The following is a 25,074-nucleotide window of genomic DNA, read 5'->3' on the forward strand; positions in this document are numbered from 1 at the left end:
ACAAAATCCCTCATAAAACCACACCTAATAGTCTAAGTGAAACGATTACCTTGGAAATGAAAGTTAAGAAGCCAAATTTCAACATTGCTTTTAAAAAAAGAACTTTTATTTAAGAAAAAACAAAAATTGAATATGGATTGAATATCTAGAAAATTGTGTAAAACCTAAATGATAAGACAATTTGAATGCTTTCTTGTGAAAATAAACGTATTTATACCATTAATTTCTACAGATTTACAAAGTTTATTAAGTAGTTCATATGTTCTTACAAAAAAAAAACTTTGTCTGTGAATTATGTTGCCACAAAATTGCTTCTCTGAGTGCTACAACATGGTCATCCTCAAATCTAACTTTAATAAACACTCCTCATAAATCATCAAATTGTATTTATACCATTTACTATAGATATTCAATCCATATTCAAGTTTTGTCCACTTATAATTTGCATCATTGCTCAACTGACAATCTTATCTGTCCATTTCATTAACCTTTATGCTTGAGTTGCTTTTAATCTTGATAACTTATTAAGTGAAGTCACTTAATGCTATTAGCAATACTCTCTGATCCATTCAGGCCGAATAAAAATAGAAGGCCGTACTTTTGGAATGCCCCTCATAATATCACTTTACTTGCACAATCGTACTTTTATGAATGTAATAAAAAAATAAAACTTGATTTTGATAAATTCATTGTGAGATTTTTTTCATCTATATTTTTTCACTTGTGCCATTTTTTTCTTTATACACTCGTGCTATTTTTACTGGATCATCTGTTTTTCCAGTGCCATTTTTAGCTAAGATTCTTATAGTGATTTATAAATGTTAATACTCATCATTGCCCAACTGACAATTTCTTGATTTCATTAGCCTTTATCCTTGAGTTGCTTTTAATCTCGATAACTTATTAAGTGAAGTCACTTAATGAAATTAGCAATACCCTTTGATCCATTCAGGTGGAATAAAAAAAATAGAAGACATTACTTTTGGTATAATAAAAAAATAACGAAAGACTTTCTAGTCAACATGAACGTTGCTTCCAGGCATTCTCTTTGGCATCAAACATAAGCAATGTTGGAATAGGAGCGGTGTCGTTGGAGATTGAGCAACCCTTGCTCACTATAAAATCCTTATTACAGTTGCACTCTTTCAGAGGTTATCCGTTATCTCAAGACAGAAGGAGGACCAAATAAATGCACATCTTTTACGACTTTACTTGATTTTCTCCTAAAGGTCTATCAATAGAATTACACCCCCCCACACAACGTCCACTTAATTCTACAGCACGATAAGAAGTATTGTACAATAATACTAATTGTGTATACAAGATAGCATTTATCTTTCTTTGCAACATTTACTTATGTTTCTAATACTGTAATACACTAGCAATAAGTCGAACGCAAATTATCTTTACTTTGGGCTCTCTTCCATTTTCCAGCAAAGCCATGCCACGCTCTTGTAACCCCTGATTTTGGCAAAGTGTTACCGCCAAGATGTCTCTATTCAGATGGGAGTGATCTGGTAGCAGGCACCAAGTGTAAAGTCCGATGCTTAAAGGGCTACAAAATACATGGTTCCAAAGTGCGAGTGTGCCAGGAAAATGGCACCTGGTCTGGAAAAGAAGTTGTATGTAAAGGTAAGTATTTTTTTTATTTTATTTTATTTTTTTATAACTTCTTAACTTCTTATTAAAATTTGCAGTACTTACTAGTGATGGAACGATTACAATGTTTTTTTTTTCCCATTCTAATACAATTACTGATTCCAAGTCCGATTCTAAAATAGTAGAATTCATTTTTTGGAGGTGGGGTTCAGGGGGGAGCAGAGAGTCCATATCTACTTTTCAATAGATATAGATTTCTTTTTAATTTCTTCTTAATGATTTCCGTTTATGTATTGTATCCAAGATTTTGATAATTTCATTGTGAGTTTTTTCATCTATATTTTTCATTTGTGCCATTTTTTCTTTATACACTCGTGCTATTTTTACTGGACCATTTGTTTTTCCAGTGCCATTTTTAGCTAAGATTCTTATAGTGACTTATAAATGTTAATTTTTCTAGTAGTTTAAAATCAAAGACTATTTATCAGCAGCACCAGCAATAGAAATTTAAGTTTTAAACAAAACTAAAAATTATATGAAAGAATCGCTTTTTTAGAATCAGAAACTGTGTTCAATTTTTCCGATTCCAATACCCCCAAAACTTCGGATTTTTCCGATTCCTGATTTTGATTAATCAACAAAATACATACAGCTTTTACGGTTATCATAATGCATAAATATTTAAGCTGTTGTAAATATTTAAAACTTATTTACATTTGATAACAATCTTATTACTTAACTCGAAGAATACCCGTTGTAGGACGGATAAAATTAATTCCGTGAACAGAACGGTTTTCTTCATTTTCATGTCAGTTTATAATAAAAATATAATGATACTAAATCCTAGGTCAAGAATATTTAATACAATTACATTACATGATTTAATCAAATCCTAGGTCAAGAATATTTAATACAATTACATTACATGATTTAATCAAATCCTCGGTCAAGAATATTTAATACAATTACATTACATGATTTAATCAAATCCTAGGTCAAGAATATTTAATACAATTACATTACATGATTTAATCAAATCCTAGGTCAAGAATATTTAATACAATTACATTACATGATTTAATCCTAAAAAAAAAGTCTCAAATTTAAAACTTAAGTTTAAAATATTTTAAGAAATTGAAATTCAGTTCACATTACACATTTTTACAGTAGATGTATTCCAAAAATCATAACTCTTTATTTTTCTCAATATGATTATCGATCAAATTCGATGCGTGTCTATAAGTAGTGTTAATTTTCAAATGTGTTCATATCATGCTGACTTAAAACTCTGAGGGCACAAAAGGTCGTTCATTTTAATGGTACTACTTTTGTCTTTGTAGCGCTTTAATTTTTTGATTAAAAAAAAAGTAGGAAGCTTTATTTTTTGGAACTGCCCTATTAATATATATTCACCAGGGATTCCTCGTTTAACCTAATCAGTCTAAAGATACCAGCTTTCTGGCCAAGAATTGCAGCAACATTGATGTAATTATTTTTTTCTTTCTATTTGCAAAACTAAATCAAGTTCTGCAAAAACAAAAACACAAACAACAATTTCCTTTTATAAAACAACTAACTGTTACGTTACACAACTTTACACATGTAGACCCAACACGTTGTAGCAGAGTAGCTAATTACTTAAAACTCCTACCCGGTCATGACTGATAGAACGAGAACATACTACCCCCGTTTGACATTTTTTTTTTTAATGCTAAATTCTGCAATTCTGGGGAGAAAAACATGACTTCTTCTTTTTAATACGGCAATTTATTTCTTCATTCTCCGCCACGCGTGACTTCTCGTTATTAATGAAAAAAAACTGTAAGGAAAAATCATAGGATGCAACATTACCCAAGTTTACACACATAGTTCCAACACGTTGTAGCAGAGTATGTTGCAAGGAACACAGGACAAGTAATAATTCAACTCCTTTTTTTCTTTTTTTTTTTGTAACAACGACATTTATTGCGGCATTCAATTGCGGCCGTAATGTCACTCACGTCTCTAATGTGATTGTCCTCTCTCTTCTTTTAATTGTCTTTTTTCTTATCATGACGTCATTTCGTACACAGCTCTGTATTTGCATATAACGCACGTCCGCGTTACGGAACATAGAACAATTATTATATTACATTTGGTTGGTAAGGCCTGGTTTGCTTTTTAATTTAAATTTACACACACATATGTATGGAACACGGTATGGAACGTTTCGAACACTACAAATACATATCTGAAGATCTAAAAGAACTTGAAACAGAAAATATTTTACCAAAATGATCGGATATTGCATTAAATAACAGACACCAGCAGTGATGATATGTCGTAAAACAAAACAAAAAAACTGCTTAAAAACTGTTTAAAAATCAAACTAAAACTGAAACTGGGTGAATCAATATTTAAATTTTCATGAACAAAAACAGATATCTGAATTTCCATGAACTGCTTTTTACCCTGTTCGGATAAAACTAAATTAACATGAATATAATTCACATTATCAACTATTACGCCTAGAAGCCTGTGTTCCAAACTTAATTACTTTGACTCACTTTAAGAGAGAATTCTGTACATAAACATATACACATTTCCTAATTTCATATAGAGCCGTATGCAAAGGTAAGTATTTTATTTTTCTAATATATAACTGTTCAACTTCTTATCTAAATTCGGACAACTGTTCTCACGGATTCTTGTTTAAAATTCACTTGTAAAAGTTACAGTCTTCTGGAGATCGAAGGTTCAATACTTAATGCAGGCGACACCCAACAATACGGCTGCTAATTACTTAAAACTTCTACCCGGTCATGACTGATAGAACGAGAACATACTACCCCCCGTTTGACATTCCGTGCAGATTCCCAAGTTTGTCAGAAAGATTCCCGAGTTTGACAGAAAGATTTCCGAGTTTGACGATACACCTGAAGATGGTCGGAGATTATATTGAACAAAACGTGAAAATAACACTCAAAATGAGAATAGTAGCTCGAAGAATACAAATAATATAAATAATTAATCTTCATCTAAAAAAAAACATTCAGAACCGTTTTAATTTAAATTTACACATTAAGTATGTAATACTTACTGTGTGTCCGTTTTAAAATAATGCTCTTGTCTCAGACATTTCCAATGTTGCAAAAGCAATTCTTTCTAATATGATGTATGCATTAGAAAGAAAGAAACATTGCGTATCAGCGTTTTTTTTTTTTTTTTTTTTTTTTTTTTAAATGCTAAATTCTGCAATTCTGGGGAGAAAAAGAGAAAAAAATATTTTATCTTGATTTTTTTTTTGCTGGCTTTGGGTCATTTTATGCCGAGTACTTTGAGGATTTTTCCCCTTAGTTGGTATAGAAATAATATATTTTTGTTTTTAATTTTTTAGCAGAGACTGTTTTTGTAGAGATTTTTTGAAGTAGGAAAATATGACGTGTGGAGTGTTTTTTTTTTTTTTTTTCAAATATATTTCAATATTTTTTATATAAGTTATTTCTTGTTGTTACAAAATCAATGTAATGAGTTAAAATAGGATTTGACATAATATGCAAATGGAGTGAGGTGCATTGCTATTGTGATTTCTTCCTTTTTGTCTGCTTTGAAATTCATAGTTTCTTTTTTTTTATTTAAAAAGAGAACATTAAATATTTATCTGTCTGGAGAGTAATTAACCCAAATGTGTTAACAGTCTTTCATTTCTCGACACATCTGACCCTTAAATAGGTAGAGGACCGCATCGGTTGCCAGGTATACAACCCTTTTAACAGCGACTTTAGCAACGGACTGGATATATATCTTTCATGAAAATTAGGAGCTTATCATAAAAGGACTTCTTCGCGGAGAGAGAGAGTCATTTATTTTGAATCTGAAGGAGATAAGCGTTTTTTTTTTTTACTTCATAAGAATAGAGTATTCTGCACAGGAATTCCGCCGCTGTCCCAATCACGTCTGCTCTCCTTCATAGTTCAAACAAAAGAAAGGTTTTAATGATGGAAGTACCAGGCTGAAATGGGTAGCCGTTTGTGAAGTCTCTACCACAGAAATAAGATCTGAATTGTGAGGTCTCTGCCACAGAAATAAGATCTGAATTGGGGATCTGATGTATTTAAAAAGCGACAGTGATTTGAGCTCATTGGCAGTGCAATTCTGGGGAGATAATCGCTCAATATTTATTATGAACATACGTAACTCGTTATCTGATACTCATGTTCAATCACGCTATTAGAAAGAATGAGAAAAAAAAGGAGAAATTCCTCGTTTAATCTAATTTCATTGTTATTATTTTTTTTTTAACAATTACGAGTAAAGAAAATTAATTTTACTGTAAAATGAAAAAAGAAATCGCTTACATGAACGAATTTGATCCCTGGTGAATAATAGGTGAGTAATAGGGCAGTTCCAAAAAATAAAGCTTCCTACTTTTTTTTAATCAAAAAATTAAAGAGCTACGAAGACAAAAGTAGTACCATTAAAATGAGTGACCTTTTGTGCCTCTAGAACTTGTTTTTCTATATAGTCACTATGGCATGCTTGTTTAGTGTTCAGTAATAATATTTGAATATTCCATGAATGTGATTTTATTCAACCAATCAACATACTATAAAAATAAGTTTATAACGGTCTGTATTTAGTGAAGGAAGTTACATTTGATCAAAGATAATATCATAAAATAAGAAAATGAAATATCGACGGACTGAGCTTGAAAATATATTCCTGGTGATTGATGTAGGAGTGATAGTAGATCTTTAAAGTTACGCTTACTTCCTTTAAGTATAACTATTTTGTGAGACTCAGCTAGGGCGGATGTAATGTAGGAAATTATGAAATAGAACTGTTAATTTCGAGAAACATGCATCTATTTGCAGGATGTGTGAGCATATATTGGAATTTCTTTATAGACCTATAGTGACTGAGTCGACTTCATTTCATCAATATAGTTGATAAATAAAAAATAAATAAAAAATGTCACTTTTTTATTTGTTGAGAAACTGCTGAAATAAGAACGACTTTGTAAAACATGATTACCTCTCTAGCGTTATATTCTATTTTATTTTATTTTTGTAAAGAAAATTGAATAATTCTGACTGTAGCATTATGCTTTGAAATAATCAAATTATGCAGATGGTGATACATCATCAGTTAGAATATTGTTGCATAGATCACACGTAGTAGTCAATAAGGAGTAGTTGTTGTAGTAGTAGACGTAACAGCGATATCCTTTTTGCTACAAAATATTGTTACTAAAACATTTTTCAGATCATTATTTAAGGAATATGTGGAGAAGAATGCTCAGTTTATGATAAACTGCAGTTGTTATTTGTTATTAGTAATTATCATTGTCATTATCATATCGTATGAATCAGGTGCTTTTATTGTTAACATTGGTTTCCCCGACATTTTTCTCGTCAAAATTCTTTCTTGTAGATATCGAGCATTTAGGGGAAGGACCATGAGAAGATTGTCAACATACTAAGTGAAAGTGATTATGTGGAACATACTGGATTCGAACTTGAAACACCCAGATTGTTAGTCTGTGTCCTTAACCAATTAACCATAATAACGACAACGGCACACACTAATTTGGGGTTTAGCAGTTAGAAAGTTTCTGTTAATGTGTATAGTATACATATATAATACTCTGTAAGTCTTTAACCCATCTCGCTGTCCTAAACATGTCTTCCGCCCTCCATGGGTTAAACGAAAGAAAGTTTTTTCTTAATGGAAATTCCTCCAGATAAGCCACTCGATGTAAGGAGCTAAAATAATTACAGTGGAAAATGTGACTTCTCTAACAAGAAATGTAAACAGAATCCGGTTGCTATATTACAAATATAAAAAAAAATATTTATAAATAAATAAATTTAATAATAATGAAATGTATAATACTACTTTAAGAACTATTCGAGGATATGTTAATTAGCACATAAAATTATACAATTTGGAATGGTGATGCATTAAAAAAGCTTAGGTACCTTTAGGACGTTTCTCTTTCTAAATTCTGTGAAAGATAAGAGGAAGCAGATTTATAAAAGTTTAAAAATGTAATACGTAGTCTAAAGAAACTTTGAGTATATTATCCAAAATATTAAAATAAAAATTTAAAAATGCAATTTAAATTCCTAGGAATGCCAATTAAATTCAGCATATCGCAGACTTTGCATCTGCATAAGAAAATCCACAATTTCAAAAACAATTACATACACACACACATATATATATATATATATATACACACACACACACACGGTATGGAACGATAAAACTGTCGCCTAAAAGACATGATTCCATTTCCGTTTGATGAAAACCGGTTTTCTTATTTTGTTGCAGACCATCTACTAGTTAGCCAGTTGTGTACAAATCCCAAGAGTGATAGGAGCCTTCTATTATGTCTGAAAGTGACACAATGTTCAACGAGTAAGATCGAAGATGTGCTTCTGCATGCTCTTTACCAATCCAAATTATGACAACAGAACTATTACTAGCATCATCCAAATTCAAACGGTTCACGGCCTGAGGGCACAGCTCAACACATCGGATGGCCCGCGGTTATGGTCTTTGGTGTGGTTTCAAGTGAGGACCACATCATGCCATCACATTTTTAAAGTCGGCTTGAAAGTCAACACCAACCTAACTTGAACCCACTGGACAACTTCGTTTAGTCATATGTCGAGAACATTACCAGCATGACCTGCCACAACACCAAAGCCAGTCTGATCGCCACCATCTACCGAGTATTTGTAGAGCTTCTGCTGGCACTTGTAGAAAAGGCTTACTTCCAGTTCCAGACCCGTATCGAGGCGGTGATTGTGCCTAAAGGCGGCTATATTTAATAAATGATGCAACCCGTGTCATGGACGTGCATCAGAAACAGAGATGTATCATTGAATTTCTGGCAAAGAGGCACTGAGAATGTAGAAAAATAAATTTTAGGGCACACCGCTTCAATAATAAGTTAAAAATAAAATCGGAGCGTGATGTGTTACCTATGATTACACAGAATACAAAATGATGGCGTCGTGTTCAGAAAAGACACATAAAGACATTGTCATTATTTTGGAAAGAGAGGTGGATCTATTATGATATCACAATAAGAAAGAGGAGAGGAGAGAAGAGGAAGAGAGAATGAAATGATACATCATGACATCACAATTTATTCTGACTTCTGTGAAATACTTTGACGTGTTAATACTTGTAAAAACATGATAATCAGACAAAGTTTAAAAAAAAATGATATAGCAAAATACTGACCCAGTATTGTCTATTTGTTGCAGTTTTTAATTTGAGTTTCAACTTGACCAAGTAAATGCTTGTACTAGTTCACGTTTTCGGTGTAACTTTTCTCTTTCTAAAACGACAGAAAACAACAAAACAGATTAAAGCTTGCAACAATGACTCCACATATTTATTTAGTTCCTTCTCAGATGTCAGCATTTGCTTTGGCGGTTGTTCGAAGTAAATAAGCAAATATCGACCTTTTAACTTTGGTAAGATAACAGTATATTTAATTCAAGAAATCCTGATTTCGTTTGTTTTCTTTTGTATTGTTTAAACATGGTCTTTAAAGGATAAAACACGATTTTTTTTTTTTGCTTTTTTTTTTTTTTGTTCAATAGTTAATTTTGAATCTGAACTATTTAAACAATTCCTTTTATTTGTTTGGTCAGGAAATTTTTGTTGTAGAAAAGAAAACGAGACCGTTTTGATCATGTTTACTTTTAACATTACCTGGAATGTTCAAAGTGAAGCTAAATTTGTTATACAAAAAACATCACTTGATTACAAATATTAAACAACTAGCTGTCCCAGTCTGGCGTTGCTTAGGATTCATTGTCTTCAAACCTCTTTTATAAATAGTATTTTTTTATTCTATGTTAGATTCAGTTTTTATGCTTCCAGTTAATAATGAAAAAAGAAAGAAAAGAAGGAAGTTGAAAATAAAGTTGAGTCGTGAAACTCATTTTATTTATTGTTTAGTGCCATTAAATAGCATTTAAGCTGACAATGTTTTATTTGTTATTATTGTGTTGTGTTCTTTGCAATAAAATAACGTAGGTTACTTCAATTTATTTAAAAATTGTCAAACTCTGGAATCTTTCGGTCGAACTCTAGAATCTTTGTAGAATTTCGCACTTTATTTGATTCACAGATGTAGCTTGTAAGGATTCATAGAAAGGATTAAACCTTCAATTTCCAGAAGACTTATAACTGATCATTACTTACCAATTATATTCGTTACACCATAGGTCCTTCCCAATTTTGACGGAAAGTTTAACAAGATGCATCCCAAAAAGGTTAGTGGTTATATTTACTGAAGCGGTGTGAAAATAATGTCCAAAAGGAGAACAATAGTCCAAAAAAGTCTAAATACACACACACACACACACACACACACACACACACACACACACACACACACACACACACACATTTACATAAATTTACTATATGAAAGTATAGATTTATGCGTAAACTTTAAGTATTTACTTCAAAAGTGCTCAGTACGTAGGTAGAGCTAGTTAGTAATTTATAAAATATATATGGCGATTAAGCTACACTGAATATTCTGCGTTTCATCCAACTATAGGATTCGTCAGGCTTATAATGTCTAACAAAAAGTGTAGTCTATCAAGCAACAATATTTGCAAAAGAAAACCCGAATAACAAAAAATATTACATAGGCATGACTTCCTTAGATTTCAAAATCCGATACTATGACCACAAAAGCACATTCAAAAATAAAAAACACCATATAAAAACAACACTAGCGAATAAATACTGGGAACTCAAAGAAAGCGGACATTCGCCGGTAGTCGAATGGAAAATAATAAGACAAGCTACCACATGCAGACATTTAGACGACCCATGTAAATTATGCCTCCATGAAAAATTTTCTATCCTGTACTTTAAAGAACCTCAAAATCTATTAAACTGTAGGCGGGAAATAGCAAACAACTGTGTTCACAAAATAAAACTCACTCTAGGATAGCGATACAAAATAGCTTTAAAACTAACAATAACAATAGAAAACAAACAAATAAATAAATTAAATAAACATGAATATACATAAACGATCACACGCATATGTGTATATATATATATATATATATATATATATATATATGTATATATATGTGCATTATTGTGTACACATAGGTATATTTATATGTATATAAAAAAAAAAAAAAAGAAGCAGAACGGCCACCTAAAACCACTAACCTAGCTCTAAAACAGATCCTTTGTTTGATAAAATGCATGCCCATTGGCTGGTAGGAAGGGGCGCGGTGGATACTAGAAAGCTGAGTGGCCGACTAGTAATCCTCAACATATATAAAAACAAGAAGCAACGATCGAATTCGCGCATAAGCCTGACGAATCCTATAGTTGGATGAAACGCAGAATATTCAGTGTAGCTTAATCGCCATATATATTTTATAAATTACTATATATATATATATATATATATATATATATATATATATATATATATATATATATATATAAACCATTATATAACCGTTGTCAGAAGGGTTCTGGATCATCTGTTAACATAATTACTTGAACACTAACGTTGAATAGAAGAATAGCCACAAAGAAAAACTAAAGAAACGTGTTTAGTGTGTGTGTGTGTGAGAGAGAGAGAATACACTTAGAAAAATTGTGCTCCCTATATATATATATATATATATATATATATATATATATATATATATAATGTTTATTTAATGGACATTTGAAGAGTTAATTTGCGAGCACCGACCCAACCCAAGAGGCTAGTGGTTAGAACTGCCGACTATCAATGTGATGGTTGTAGGTTCAATCCCTGGCTGGAAAAAGATACTAGTCTAGCCGCACTGATGAGTTGTGATACAACGAAACAGTACTGTATGTGTATTTATGTGTATATGCTTTCCTTATATAACTGTTTTGAAGGGGTGAAGGCCATCAATAGGATCGTAATGAAAGAGTTGATAGTAATTCCGGAAATATCCTTCCAGCAGTACAGGGAAGTATGACAGAGAAAAATGCTAAAATTCAAGACTTTAATATTATTATTAGACTCAGTTCAGGAAAGCGCGAAGAAATGTATGAGATTATATGTTATTAGGACCTTCCTTAAATTGAAATACTGATTTTCATAAATAGATTCTTGTGGGAATAATACATTTTTTTAAGTGACGTATAGAAACGAGACTAATGTATACAAAGAAAGTTTTAGATTATGAATATTACTTATCTTTCTTGGATTATCTTTATTATTCTTTATTTGAATTGTTGACGTTGTGTCAATTTAGTGTTGGAGATAAACACTTTCATGATAAGATGGTATTTGTTTTAGCACAAGTTCCTTTATCTATTCAGTATAGCAGATAAAAAAAACCCAGCCGAATTTGAATAGCACAGTTATTCACACACACACACACACACACATATATATATATATATACGTCATAATCATGTTGACACACCGGTTCTCCTCAGATCACTGAAGATAAGCAATGTTGAGCCTGGTTAGTACCAGATGGGAATTCTTGGCACTGTATGTACTCTCCGCTTATTTCGGCATTTGTTTCCAGTAATCTTGTACATACACCTCCTACCACAAAAATTTCATGCGCAGACACCCCTTCGTGGGTATCCATTGTCTGTTAAAGACTAAAGGATCCCTTTATATATATATATATATGTGTGTGTGTGTGTGTGTGTGTATATATATATAAAGGCTTCCTTCAGTCTTGACAGACTATGGATACCCACGGTAAAGGGGGCTTGCGCATGAAATTTTTGTGGCAAGAGTTACACAATCTCCAAACACACCTTTCCTGAGTGGTAAGTAAAGATTCAGGACGACTAGTAGCTAGTGAAGTGTACAAGACGACTAGAACCAAATGCTGAGATAAGCGGATAGCACATACGGCGCCAAGAATTTCTAAATGGTAACCCATCTGGTACTAACCAGGCTCAACGTTCCTCATATATATATATATATATATATATATATATATATATACATACAAATCGAGTCCACATTCCTAAATCAGATGTATTTAATTCCCATTCATAATACTTCATTAATATTTTTTTTTATAAAGTGTGTTTTACACGTATTTCGTTTAATAACAGAAGCCCATCAAAAATTCATCAGGGACAAAAATATATTCATCAGAAAATAATTGCAAATTATTTTGTTTCTTTTATCTTATCATAAAAAAGGATTTGATTATATATATATATATATAGAGAGAGAGAGAGAGAGAGAGAGATAGAGATAGATAGATAGTTATAGATATATTAATTAAGAGGTATAAATATACAGGGAAAAGAGAGTGCTCAATACGTTCATAGAGTTAAATATGTTTTTATTATTTCAACCTCGAGTGTATTTAATTAAATCATTACAAGTTGTTTCAATAGACAGGATAACAAATTATCCAGTCTATATCATCAGACGGTTTAAGCTAAAAGTTCAACAGACACAATTTAAATATCCCAGACATCATCAATCCCAACACAGCACCGACTTTACAAGGGGACATCACATCCTCCTAAAATACACAACCTCTCTAAGACAGGAGAACCAACAACAGAACAACAGTTCCAAATTAGAACAAATTAAACTTATCCACATACATCTTATCAAAATGTGAAAGATAAATACAAAGCTAGGCCTCAAATACTGTCCCACTCCCAAAAGCAATATAGGACCTTAAAGAATTCGAACGTAAATTCTGATTAAGAGAAACATTAGATAATAAAGGGGACAAATCAGATGATTCTTTAGTAAAAAAAAAAATAAATCAACATACTTCCCTAACAACAGAAAAGAACTAAAAAAAAATCTCTGAGACTTTAACCCTCAGAAAAAAGACAAAACCACTAGCAACCTAACATACAAGTAAAACCAAGCACTTGAAAAAATCCGTAATAATAACAATATTATTATAAAAGAAGCGGCCAAAGGTAGTGCCATAGTAATCATGAACAAAACTTACGGTAAAACCAAAATTGACACACCGGTTACTAGATGACAAACAATACTCCAAACCTATTAAACACAAAATCATAAAACTTTGTACAACACACAAGCAAAATATTAAAGAAAAAAAACCCCATCCTCACACATTTCATTACAAAAACAAACAACTTCTACCCAAAATACACAAATCAAACGAAATAAAACATGCCATCGACACACAAAACTCAGAATATATTAGCGCCCCAAACCCTAGTGACCTTAAGTAGCAGGTCCAGCCTGTCCGACAAGCAGTAACTTAATAGACATCCCTTCACCGATAAAATCAAGAAACACATTCACTTCATACAGTAGAAAACGGGAAACTACTAGTTACATTTGACGTTAGCAGTTTATATAATAACATACCCCATGACTCAGGAAAAGAAGCAATATCATACTAAATCAACAGATACACACAAATACTATACCCAAGATTCACAAAACAATTCATCATCGAAAGACATAATTCTAAATAATAATTCCTTTGATTTCGACAACGACAACTACATTCAAGTACTAGATACAGCAATGGGAATGAAAATGGCACCGACGTGCGACACTCGCCTCCCTACAACTCTATATGAAAAGATAGAACAAACATTCGAAAGATATCTTGATGACTGCTTTATCCTGTGGAAACCCACAGGGGGAACATCAAAGACTTACACACCATACTTCAAAACCTACACCCCAAAATTAAATTCATCCTAGAACAAAGCTCTACAGAATTACCCTTCCTAGACAAGCAAATAAAAATTAAAAACAGTATCTATTTCTGTAGGTTTGCGGTAGATGTCTGTGATAATGTTATCACAGACATCTACCACAAGCCTACAGACACCCAACAATATCTACATCACTCCAAAAGCTGCATAAAATCCATACCCTACACGCTAGCACGTAGAATCTGCGTCATAATCACAAACAATCAGACAAAGGTATCCAACTGGCGAAAAATATGCCAGTAGAACAATTGAGAACCTCCAAAAAACGAAACAAAGAACAAATCATAACACACGTCTCCACACATAACACAAACAACCTAGAAATTTTTACAGAGACAACGAAAAATCTCGTACTACTTAACCAAAACAGCAAACTAAACGAATTTCTTAAAATAACAAAAATAATAAAAAGCAAACACCAACCCAAAAACGTAAAACGCATTTTACTTCATCTAAACTCAATCAACACAAGGAATTACAAAATCCAACAAACAACATTGTGGAGTTTGTAACATAATATTCATAAACCCTACACAGACATTCCAAATAAAAAAGACCTAGACTGCACCTCCAAAAATGTAATCTATGTAATAAAAAGTGCAACATGCGAGAAATCCTACATAGACGCCACTAAAACCCTTAGTAATAGAGTAGCCTTGCATCGATCCAACATTAAAATCGCAGAAAATAGACACCTGCATATTTAACAACACATACATACATGCAGGCAAATTTAGGATAATGCCCATTTCCAAACCGACAACTATTTTTACTTAATAACACAGGAAAAAATTTCATAACAAAATTCACCCCCACATTAAACAAATCCCAATAACAACACATAAATAAGCAAAGCACAAAATACACTGATGCACACACGAGCTTATGCAAGTGTGTATCCCCACACACTAATCAAGACAAGCACAATGAGGCACATACATGCACTCACACATGCATACCCTGCACACAAACACACTCATGCATACATTCCCTGCACGGGCACGCAATGAAATATGAGATCGATTCCCCAAACTAAGCCAATGACTAGAAACAAAATGCACGATTCTGCCCACATTCAATGAAAGAAAATCTCTCTAGATTAAGGCAATTTTAATCAATACATACATACATATATATGTATGTGTGTGTGAGTTCGTGGGTATACGTAAACATGTATATATGTGTGTGTGTATAACTATATAAAAAATAAAAGTAAGAGTATACATATGTATACTCTTACTTTTATTTTTTATATAGTTTATTTTCCATTTTATGTATAAAATACATATATATATATATGTGTGTGTGTGCGTGTATGTCTGTGTATGTGGCTGTATTGGAGACTGACCTTGTGCCTACCTAGGCCCTCGTGGTGAGTCAAGTAAATAGGAACACAAAAGCCAACACAACAGAGCACATATACCTATATATGTACACCTACACACCCGGACCAGATCAAACATATCAATACACTCACACACACATGCCATGTTCATGCACATATGCGCACACACACTCCTTGTCTTTCTCTCCCTCCCTCTTACATGCACAGATGCGCGCGCATGCGCGCACAGACACACACACATGTGGAAAGAAGAAATCACAGATGTTTGCAGGCTATATTTCTCTCTTTTCAAGTCCCACTTGTGTCACATCTTCCTGCTATGGGAGGGAGATAAACATCAGATGATACTAACACTTGTATATTTTTGTATTCAAAACTTAACACGTTTTATTGTTATCATTGTTAATAAACCTGGATATCGCATGACTTGTCACAACCTTTTCTGTGAGGCTAGAGCAGAATCACAGACAGAGAATGCTGTCATTTGCTATTCAAGTAGCAAAAGTACCTGTGGAGACCACGACTTGGCCCTGAAATGAAAAACTCTTATGCTAATCTGGTTGGCACAAGAATAAAATAATATCAAAATACAATCTAGTGAGAAATGTCCTCCTCTCTTCATTACAGCCTCTTTCTCTAGTTATTTTCAGTATAGGTGCCCGATTAAGCTCGTCTACTGCCCCCTTTGTGAAACATTCACAATATGAACCTGTTTAGCTACTACCATTGTAAATATTTTTTGTTGTTGTCCTGTATCCTTAAAACTTAACGGAACTTCTATGCTTAAGTTTCTTTCCAAAAAAAAACAAAACAAAACACTACCCGTCTGTGAAACAAAGTACAATAGGGCTGATTCTCAGCTGACTACAATATAATATAAGAGTCCTTTTCAAGTAAAATGTTAGGAAATTCTTGGTGAACCGTTCTCTTAAATAATTAAATTTTTCCCAGTTTCGATCATCGTTGCTAATTTTCACTGTGTTCGACATAAATGTTTTCAAGTTTTAAAAAAATGCCTTTGAAGATTATAAGAAGTTACACCGGCCAAAATGTGACAATAACAACCAAGGTGAGAAAAAATAACAAAAATAACAAAGGTGTGAATACTAGTCAAAAAATAACAACATATAATATGAGAATAATAGTTCGAAAATAAAACCAAAATGTGAAGAATTGTCAACCTATATGAGAATAGTGGTTGGAAAATAACAACTAATATAGAATAGTGGTTCGAAAATAAGAACTAATATAGAATAGTGGTTCGAAAATAAGAACTAATATAGAATAGTGGTTGGAAAGTAACAACTAATAAAGAATAGTGGTTCGAAAATAACAACTAATATAGAATAGTGGTTGGAAAGTAACAACTAATATAGAATAGTTGTTCGAAAATAACAACTAATATAGAATAGTGGTTCGAAAATAACAACTAATATAGAATAGTGGTTGGAAAATAACAACTAATATAGAAAACTGGTTCGAAAATAACAACTAATATAGAATAGTGGTTGGAAAATAAGAACTAATATAGAATAGTGGTTCGAAAATAAGAACTAATATAGAATAGTGGTTGGAAAGTAACAACTAATATAGAATAGTGGTTGGAAAGTAACAACTAATATAGAATAGTGGTTGGAAAGTAACAACTAATATAGAATAGTGGTTCGAAAATAACAACTAATATAGAATAGTGGTTCGAAAATAAGAACTAATATAGAATAGTGGTTCGAAAATAACAACTAATATAGAATAGTGGTTCGAAAATAACAACTAATATAGAATAGTGGTTGGAAAGTAACAACTAATATAGAATAGTGGTTGGAAAGTAACAACTAATATAGAATAGTGGTTGGAAAGTAACAACTAATATAGAATAGTGGTTGGAAAGTAACAACTAATATAGAATAGTGGTTGGAAAGTAACAACTAATATAGAATAGTGGTTGGAAAGTAACAACTAATATAGAATAGTGGTTGGAAAGTAACAACTAATATAGAATAGTGGTTCGAAAATAACAACTAATATAGAATAGTGGTTCGAAAATAAGAACTAATATAGAATAGTGGTTCGAAAATAACAACTAATATAGAATAGTGGTTCGAAAATAACAACTAATATAGAATAGTGGTTGGAAAGTAACAACTAATATAGAATAGTGGTTGGAAAGTAACAACTAATATAGAATAGTGGTTGGAAAGTAACAACTAATATAGAATAGTGGTTGGAAAGTAACAACTAATATAGAATAGTGGTTGGAAATTAACAACTAATATAGAATAGTGGTTGGAAATTAACAACTAATATAGAATAGTGGTTGGAAAGTAACAACTAATATAGAATAGTGGTTGGAAAATAACAACTAATATAGAATAGTGGTTGGAAAATAACAACTAATATAGAATAGTGGTTGGAAAGTAACAACTAATATAGAATAGTGGTTCGAAAATAACAACTAATATAGAATAGTGGTTGGAAAGTAACAACTAATATAGAATAGTGGTTGGAAAGTAACAACTAATATAGAATAGTGGTTGGAAAGTAACAACTAATATAGAATAGTGGTTGGAAAGTAACAACTAATATAGAATAGTGGTTGGAAAGTAACAACTAATATAGAATAGTGGTTGGAAAATAACAACTAATATAGAATAGTGGTTGGAAAGTAACAACTAATATAGAATAGTGGTTGGAAAGTAACAACTAATATAGAATAGTGGTTCGAAAATAACAACTAATATAGAATAGTGGTTGGAAAGTAACAACTAATATAGAATAGTGGTTGGAAAGTAACAACTAATATAGAATAGTGGTTGGAAAGTAACAACTAATATAGAATAGTGGTTGGAAAGTAACAACTAATATAGAATAGTGGTTGGAAAGTAACAACTAATATAGAATAGTGGTTTGAAAGTAAAAACTAATATAGAATAGTGGTTGGAAAATAACAACCAATATGAGAATGGCATTTCGATAATCCATATAAATGTAATTTATTTTTTCCTTTGTATGAAGGAACTCTCTTCTCGTCAGTTAATCCAAGAATCCAAAAAAGTGTTAAAATAATTGCTTTCTTAATGCTTGCTCTTATAATAATTACAAATCGTAAGTCCCCATGGAAATTCCGCAGTGCTTTCAATGTTACTAATGATATTTCGTTTTGAATAATAAATGCCTGTCAAGGTCAATACTATTTATAAATGATGCTCCTGTAAAGAATTGTTGTCAGTTAAATATTTTTTTCAATAAATAAAATTAATTGTTTTTTTTTATCAATTTATTTAAAATCGTAGCAACTTAATTCTTTTTTGAATATAATATATATATATTAGGCTGGCAAGAAGGTTCTAGCGAAATTTTTAATTTTGACGTCAAAAGATGTATTTCATTGCCACCAGAACACAAGATTTCTACGTTACTGGCATAAATACATTTGATTTGTGTCGGCAAAATGTGTTGATTCTGATGGTGCTTATTTTGATCAATAAATTTTTGTTCGACCGATATGTTCATCTGAATTGAAAAGTTTAAAACCGCAAGAACGTTCTTGTCAACCATCTATCTATCTATCTATCTATCTATCTATCTATAAAAATGAACGTCTCTCTGTGTGTGTCTGTGTACATTTCCATACGCAATAAATCTGTCAGTTTTTAGTCTACAGACTCGAAATTTGATATACAGGTTACTGAGATTTGGGAAAATCGATGTGATCGGTTTTCGGCCAGAAATTTGGGGATTGAGGGGTAAAAGTTCAACGATTTGACCTTTGAGAACTCTACCAAACTCCTCCGACAGTTTTGGGTCTAAACGCTTGAAATTTTAGATACAGGTTCCTTGGACATAGATCTAACTTAATAACTTTATTTGAGCCCAAAACAATAAATGTTAAGAGGTTATAATAAAGGTCAAAGTTAAAAAAAAATTGACCGCTTTTTTTTTTTTTTTTTGCTTGACATCACCTCCAAATGCCCGGGCAACGTTGAGCACCTATGCTAGTATATATATAAGTACCTGTGAGGACACGGACACACACACACACACACACTCTCTCTGTCTTATTTGCGTAAAAAATAATTATCATTTAAATATCCCTTAAACCAATAAAAGAACGTTACTTTCTGAAAGATAGTTATTTAAAATTGGATTTTAGAACAATTCATTTTAAAATGGGTAAAGCCGTATTTTTTTTTTTTTGGGCCATCGGATTAATCACTAATCAACGTCTCTAATGATTGGGTCATCTCATTTTATTTTAAATGTGCGCGAGAAGTGATGAGGTACAAAAAAATATGAAATGCCTCCGCATATAATTATATAGAGCAATTCCTCTGCTTAAACTTTGAAAATAAATATGCATTTTGAAGCCACCTACACGCATATGACAAAAGAGTCATTTTCGGTTATGAATTTAATTCAAGCAATCATAATTTAAATCAATCAAACTTTCTAAACTGGTTCACCAGGAATCAAATTAGTAACGTCCATTTTTGCTTAAGAAAAAAAAAAGAAAGAAAGAATGAAAGGAAATTGCAACAATACAAATCGAAATCTTTCATTTTTCGAAAATGACATACTTCGAAAATGCCAAGCTGGGAGGTAACGACAAAATGAGGAACTCAATTTCATATTCTGTCTTGAAAATTACATCCTACAGTGAAAAGGGCGTCAAACATGAAGAACGAGCAAATTACTGTGTGATACTAAATACAAAAAAAAAAAAAAGAAAACGGTAACTGCTTGAGGCTGTGGTGGGGGTGGGTTAAATAAGCTTGGCACCTACCAAATAAACCGAAGTCGAAGCCGCAAATCTTACTTGAATGTTATCATTATCCTGCTTCGCTTCCATGTTTTTTTTGTGTTTTTTTTTTATTCTGTCGTTATTTTCATACTTTTACCATTATAAAAAATTACATTTAAAGCATAAATTTCTGAATCGAAAGTAATAATATGTATATTAGTAAAGTTAGATTTACATATTTGATGGCCGTGTGATAGTTTGATGGTTATAAATTCACAACTGATGATATACAGTCTCTCTCCACTGCTGCGGTTACATTGAGATTCTGGGCTGCTAAACAAGGACCCGTTCTCGACAATCAGTCCAGTAGAAACTGGACCATTTCAGTGCCATTTTAGTCCTAGCTTGTCCACTCTCCTGGGCCTTGTCTCACATTATTGGGATGGAGTAAATCTATTGCTTACTGTCTGAGGCGCCCCAACTGATAAATGCTGACAGGACTGCCCAGACAATTTTTGATAGGCATGAGTGCTACTACTTTAGAGATGCTGGCTTGACTCTCCCTACCTTCCGACCTTGTGTCACATCTTCTTGTAGTGGGAAAGAAGTAAATACTAGAGGTTGTGAATATATAGCTTTTAATTACTAAAGAGTTGCATGAATTTAACTAAGCTTCATTGGCTCTTATTCTTTGCAGATGACAAATGTTCTTTCGACTACTGAACTCAATCCTTCAATGCGAAAGGATGAATCAAATTTTTCATCAATCAAGAAAGGCACTGATCTTGATCCATCAGAAAATTTCATACAAAGATCACTCTACTTTGAATCTTTGATCTTATTCCCCCAAAAAGTTCTTGATAAGAAACTTACGATCTCTTGAGGACACTGATAAGCCAGTGAACTTGTTCAATAATTCTTCGCATAAATATGATCTCTCGCTGCCTCTATCCAACAGACAATTAAATTAAATATCTTCGCCTCCACTTGAACTGATTGAAATAGTAATTTCTGGCAGCAAAGATGTACTATTAGTCATCCAACATGCATTAGATGCTGTCATAGGGTCAACTGCAACCGAACACAAAGCACAGAGGTGTCCCCGTTTGTTGCAAGACCAGCAAAAATAGGAATCCCTCTTATTGAATAAACAATCCTAATCTTCATGGAGCGGACTAGCACACTTAACACATAGTTTCAATTCTCGACATCTCTTCATCCTAGCAGCACTCTGTGGTTATTAGACTTGCAAAAATTACAACCGTAATTATGCTTGGAAACTTTGGTGCCAAAAAATTCTCCAAAGTCAAGGTCAATACTATTTCAAAATGATGCTCTGTAAAGAATTGTTGTCAGTTTCAGTTAAATATTAGTTTTAAAATAATTTTATTTAAAATTGCAGCAACTTAATTCTTTTTTTCTCACTAGCTTCTGAGGAATATCTAAACTTAGGAGTGAACTTTTTCTTAGAAAACTCCACTACCTTACGATGTTGAGCAACGCGCTTACAGAACTCAGTAATACGAGTGATATCTCCAAAAATTTTCAGAATTTACTCAAGTGAGGGAAAATTAGTACCAATCTTGTGCACCAGTTCAGATTTAAATAAAGCTGGCAACTTACTAAAAACTATATGACTAAGTAAACGATTTCCGGAGGATCCACATTTCAGAAAATACATTCCAAAAGAATTCCTTAACTCGTAAACCTGCGTTTTAACTGCATTTAGAAATTTTCTGGATTACTAGGCAGTCTGTTTACACCCAATATAGTTTGAAAAAATGCCTCTGAAGAATATAACAAGTTACATCGGCTGAAATATGACAATAACAACCAAGGTGAGAATAGTAGTCCAAAAATAACAAAGTTGTGAATACTAGTCCAAAAATAACAACATATAATATGAGAATAATAGTTCGGAAATAAAAACTAAAATGTGAAGAGTTGTCTGAAAATAATAACGTATATGAGAATAGTGGTTCGAAAATAACAACCAATATGAGAATGGTATTTCATGGAGCGGACTAGCACACTTAACACATGAGAAGGTGCTATTATTATAGTTTAAAATTCAGTGAAAAAAATATAATGCGTTCATGTTTAGTTAAAGTCAGCTACAATTTTGCTAACAAACCACGTTAATAGTGGTTCGAAAATAACAACCCATATGAGAATAGTATATCGAATAATCCATATAAATGTAGTGTATTTTTATCCTTTGCATGAAGATCACTAAAGTTAAGGAACATTGAGTTTGGCCAATACCAGATGGGTAATCATTTAGGCATACCAGATGCTGTATGTTGACCATATATAGACATAATGCAAAAAAAAATTCATTGGGAAAAAAAGAGGTAAAGAAAATAAGATATAAAATGTTCACTCATGTCTGTAACTGCTAAATTTGTCCCTTTAGCATGGTCAAACAAACCTAAGGTAAAAAAAAGTCATATAAAATAAAAGCATAAAAAATATAGAGCGAGTGCAGAAAGAGAAAGATAGATAGAAAGTAAACACTTACTGAAATACTTTTTACAGTGGTCGACCATGTTATCTTTTTACGTGTGTACGAAAATATGCCAACAGAAGTAGCTTCCCCTTAACAGCCTTTGACATCTCTTTTTTTATTAGGGTAAATAAATCCGAGTAAGTTCTTTGCAGATGACGAAAATACCAACGAATGTTTTTTCAAAGTTCTTTTGGTAATTCCCGTAGATTTGTCTCTTTGGCAGCTGAGCCTTCTCTACCTAGCTCAGTGGAATTTCCTTTCTTTCTTGTTCACACTGAAAACGACTCTCCTTTTGCAATCCGGCTATACTTAGCCATGCAGCATCACGACCTCGTGTTAGGCCATAAGCAATTTCTCCATTGCTAGGAGAAATATTCTGTCTTTATCTTCCTATACTGGAATATTTCGGATTTACTGGCATTTCTTCTTCTTTGACGTCATGATAAAACCTAACCTTCACTTAGTTAGCTTTTCCAAACTTCCCAAAGTCCAGTAAAGACTGTTTTCATTTTTACGTCTTTATTGTGTCCTTATGTCATATATTTTCATAGAAGAATGGTAAGCTAATAGATGTATTTCTATTATTATGGTTTAAAATTCAGTGAAAAAAATAGAATGCGTTCATGTTTAGTTAAAGTCAGCTACAATCTTGCTAACAAACCACGTTAATGTTGTTTATAAAATAGATTTATGAATTTATCGAATCTCAATATAAATGAAAGGGATATTTTTTAAATGTTATTGTTCATTTTTGTTTGTTTTTGCTAAAGTTCTTAAATACTATTTTTTAACAAACAAGACACATTACCACTGATATGTAACAGACTATTGTGAATTACGATAGGGATTTATAGAGGAATCTTCAATGAGTGCTGCAGTAAGATATTTGTTTACATTGAATTTACATTTCTGCATGCTGGTAAAGTTAGGGAAACAGGGAGGATTCCAAAGTGTAGCAGTTTAAGAAGAAAAACTATTACAGTAAAAAGTATTTTGCATCTGGGGAACTCTACAGTGAAGAGGTGGGATTTTGCTGACTGTTGGGGTGGCCAAGTGCAGCAAGTTCATCGGAGCACATTCCATTTAATTGTAAAACAAACACACAAGCACAAGGATGCATGCAACAATGCAGTGATGGGGCAGGGGCTGGAGCTTGTAGACAGGCCTATTAGATAAAAAAATCTCAGTTTTTGGATTTTGTCTGAGAGAGAGAGAGAGAGAGAGAGAGAGAGAGAGAGAGAGAGAGAGAGACTAGCTATTCTAGGACGAGAGAGACTAGCAGTTGGTGCACTAGTCCAGATATAACAATATTCCATACATAAGCAAATAATGGCTTTGTAAAGATTAGGTTACTGGCAGGTGTGAAAAATTTTCTTGCACTGTAAAGAGAGCTTGCTTCTCTTAGCAATATCTTCTATGTATTTGCTTCAATTCATGCCACCTGTGAAAAAAGTAGCAATTAAGCTGATTGGTTGTCTTAGGGGAAATTGACAACGTCTAGTTTTGCATTTTTTTTGCAAAGAGTTGTTACTGTTTTCCAACATGCAGCACCTGGTATGCCTAAATGATTAACCATCTGATATTGGCCAAACTCAATGTCGCTTAACTTTGGTGATTTAACGAGAACTGGTAAACCAACCAGTTTACATTGGTAAATTGTTGTTTTTTGCTTGGCACAGCACGTGAATCAATGAATAAACCGTTAATGAATAATGAGATAAGATTAAAAACAAAAATATATTTTAGTTGTTAGGAATTTTTAGTGAATGATATTCATCATCGAGTGTCCGATAGAAGATAATAATTATTAGGTTTTTCTAAAAGAGTTCATCTATGTTAATTGTGCACAGAATAATCTTTTTTTCTTTTTCTAGAACTGAGAAACCGTCATTTGAATGATTGCTGGCGATGGTTGGTTGTTTTGTTGGACGGCATATCAAACCTTTTTGGGGTTATTTATAATGCTGAATTCGATCATATGTTTCAAGTTTTCTATATCTTCAAATATTTAGTCATAACGTTTGGTTTGGTTGTTTGTTTTACAGCATATAAACCCTTTTCGGGTTATTTAATACCAATTCTAATCATTATGGTAAAAGTTTTTATTTGTAACATTGTTTGTAGTCTTTTGTTGTTACTGGATTCTAGTCTGATGGA

At 32.4% G+C, this 25,074-nt stretch overlaps 1 protein-coding gene across 1 annotated transcript in view; it reads left to right on the forward strand.

Moving 5' to 3' along the window:
• LOC145261966 (uncharacterized) overlaps window positions 1–25,074 on the forward strand; it is a 620,004-nt gene that overhangs the window by 515,409 nt on the left and 79,521 nt on the right. Inside the window, exon 31 of the mRNA XM_080119795.1 lies at window positions 1,435–1,632. Coding sequence (XP_079975921.1) covers window positions 1,435–1,632 — 198 coding nt within the window. The remainder of the gene's footprint in view (window positions 1–1,434; window positions 1,633–25,074) is intronic.

This window comes from Euprymna scolopes, chromosome 3 (assembly GCF_053919585.1).
Source record: "Euprymna scolopes isolate OS-2025 chromosome 3, ASM5391958v1, whole genome shotgun sequence".
NCBI lineage: Eukaryota > Metazoa > Mollusca > Cephalopoda > Sepiida > Sepiolidae > Euprymna > Euprymna scolopes.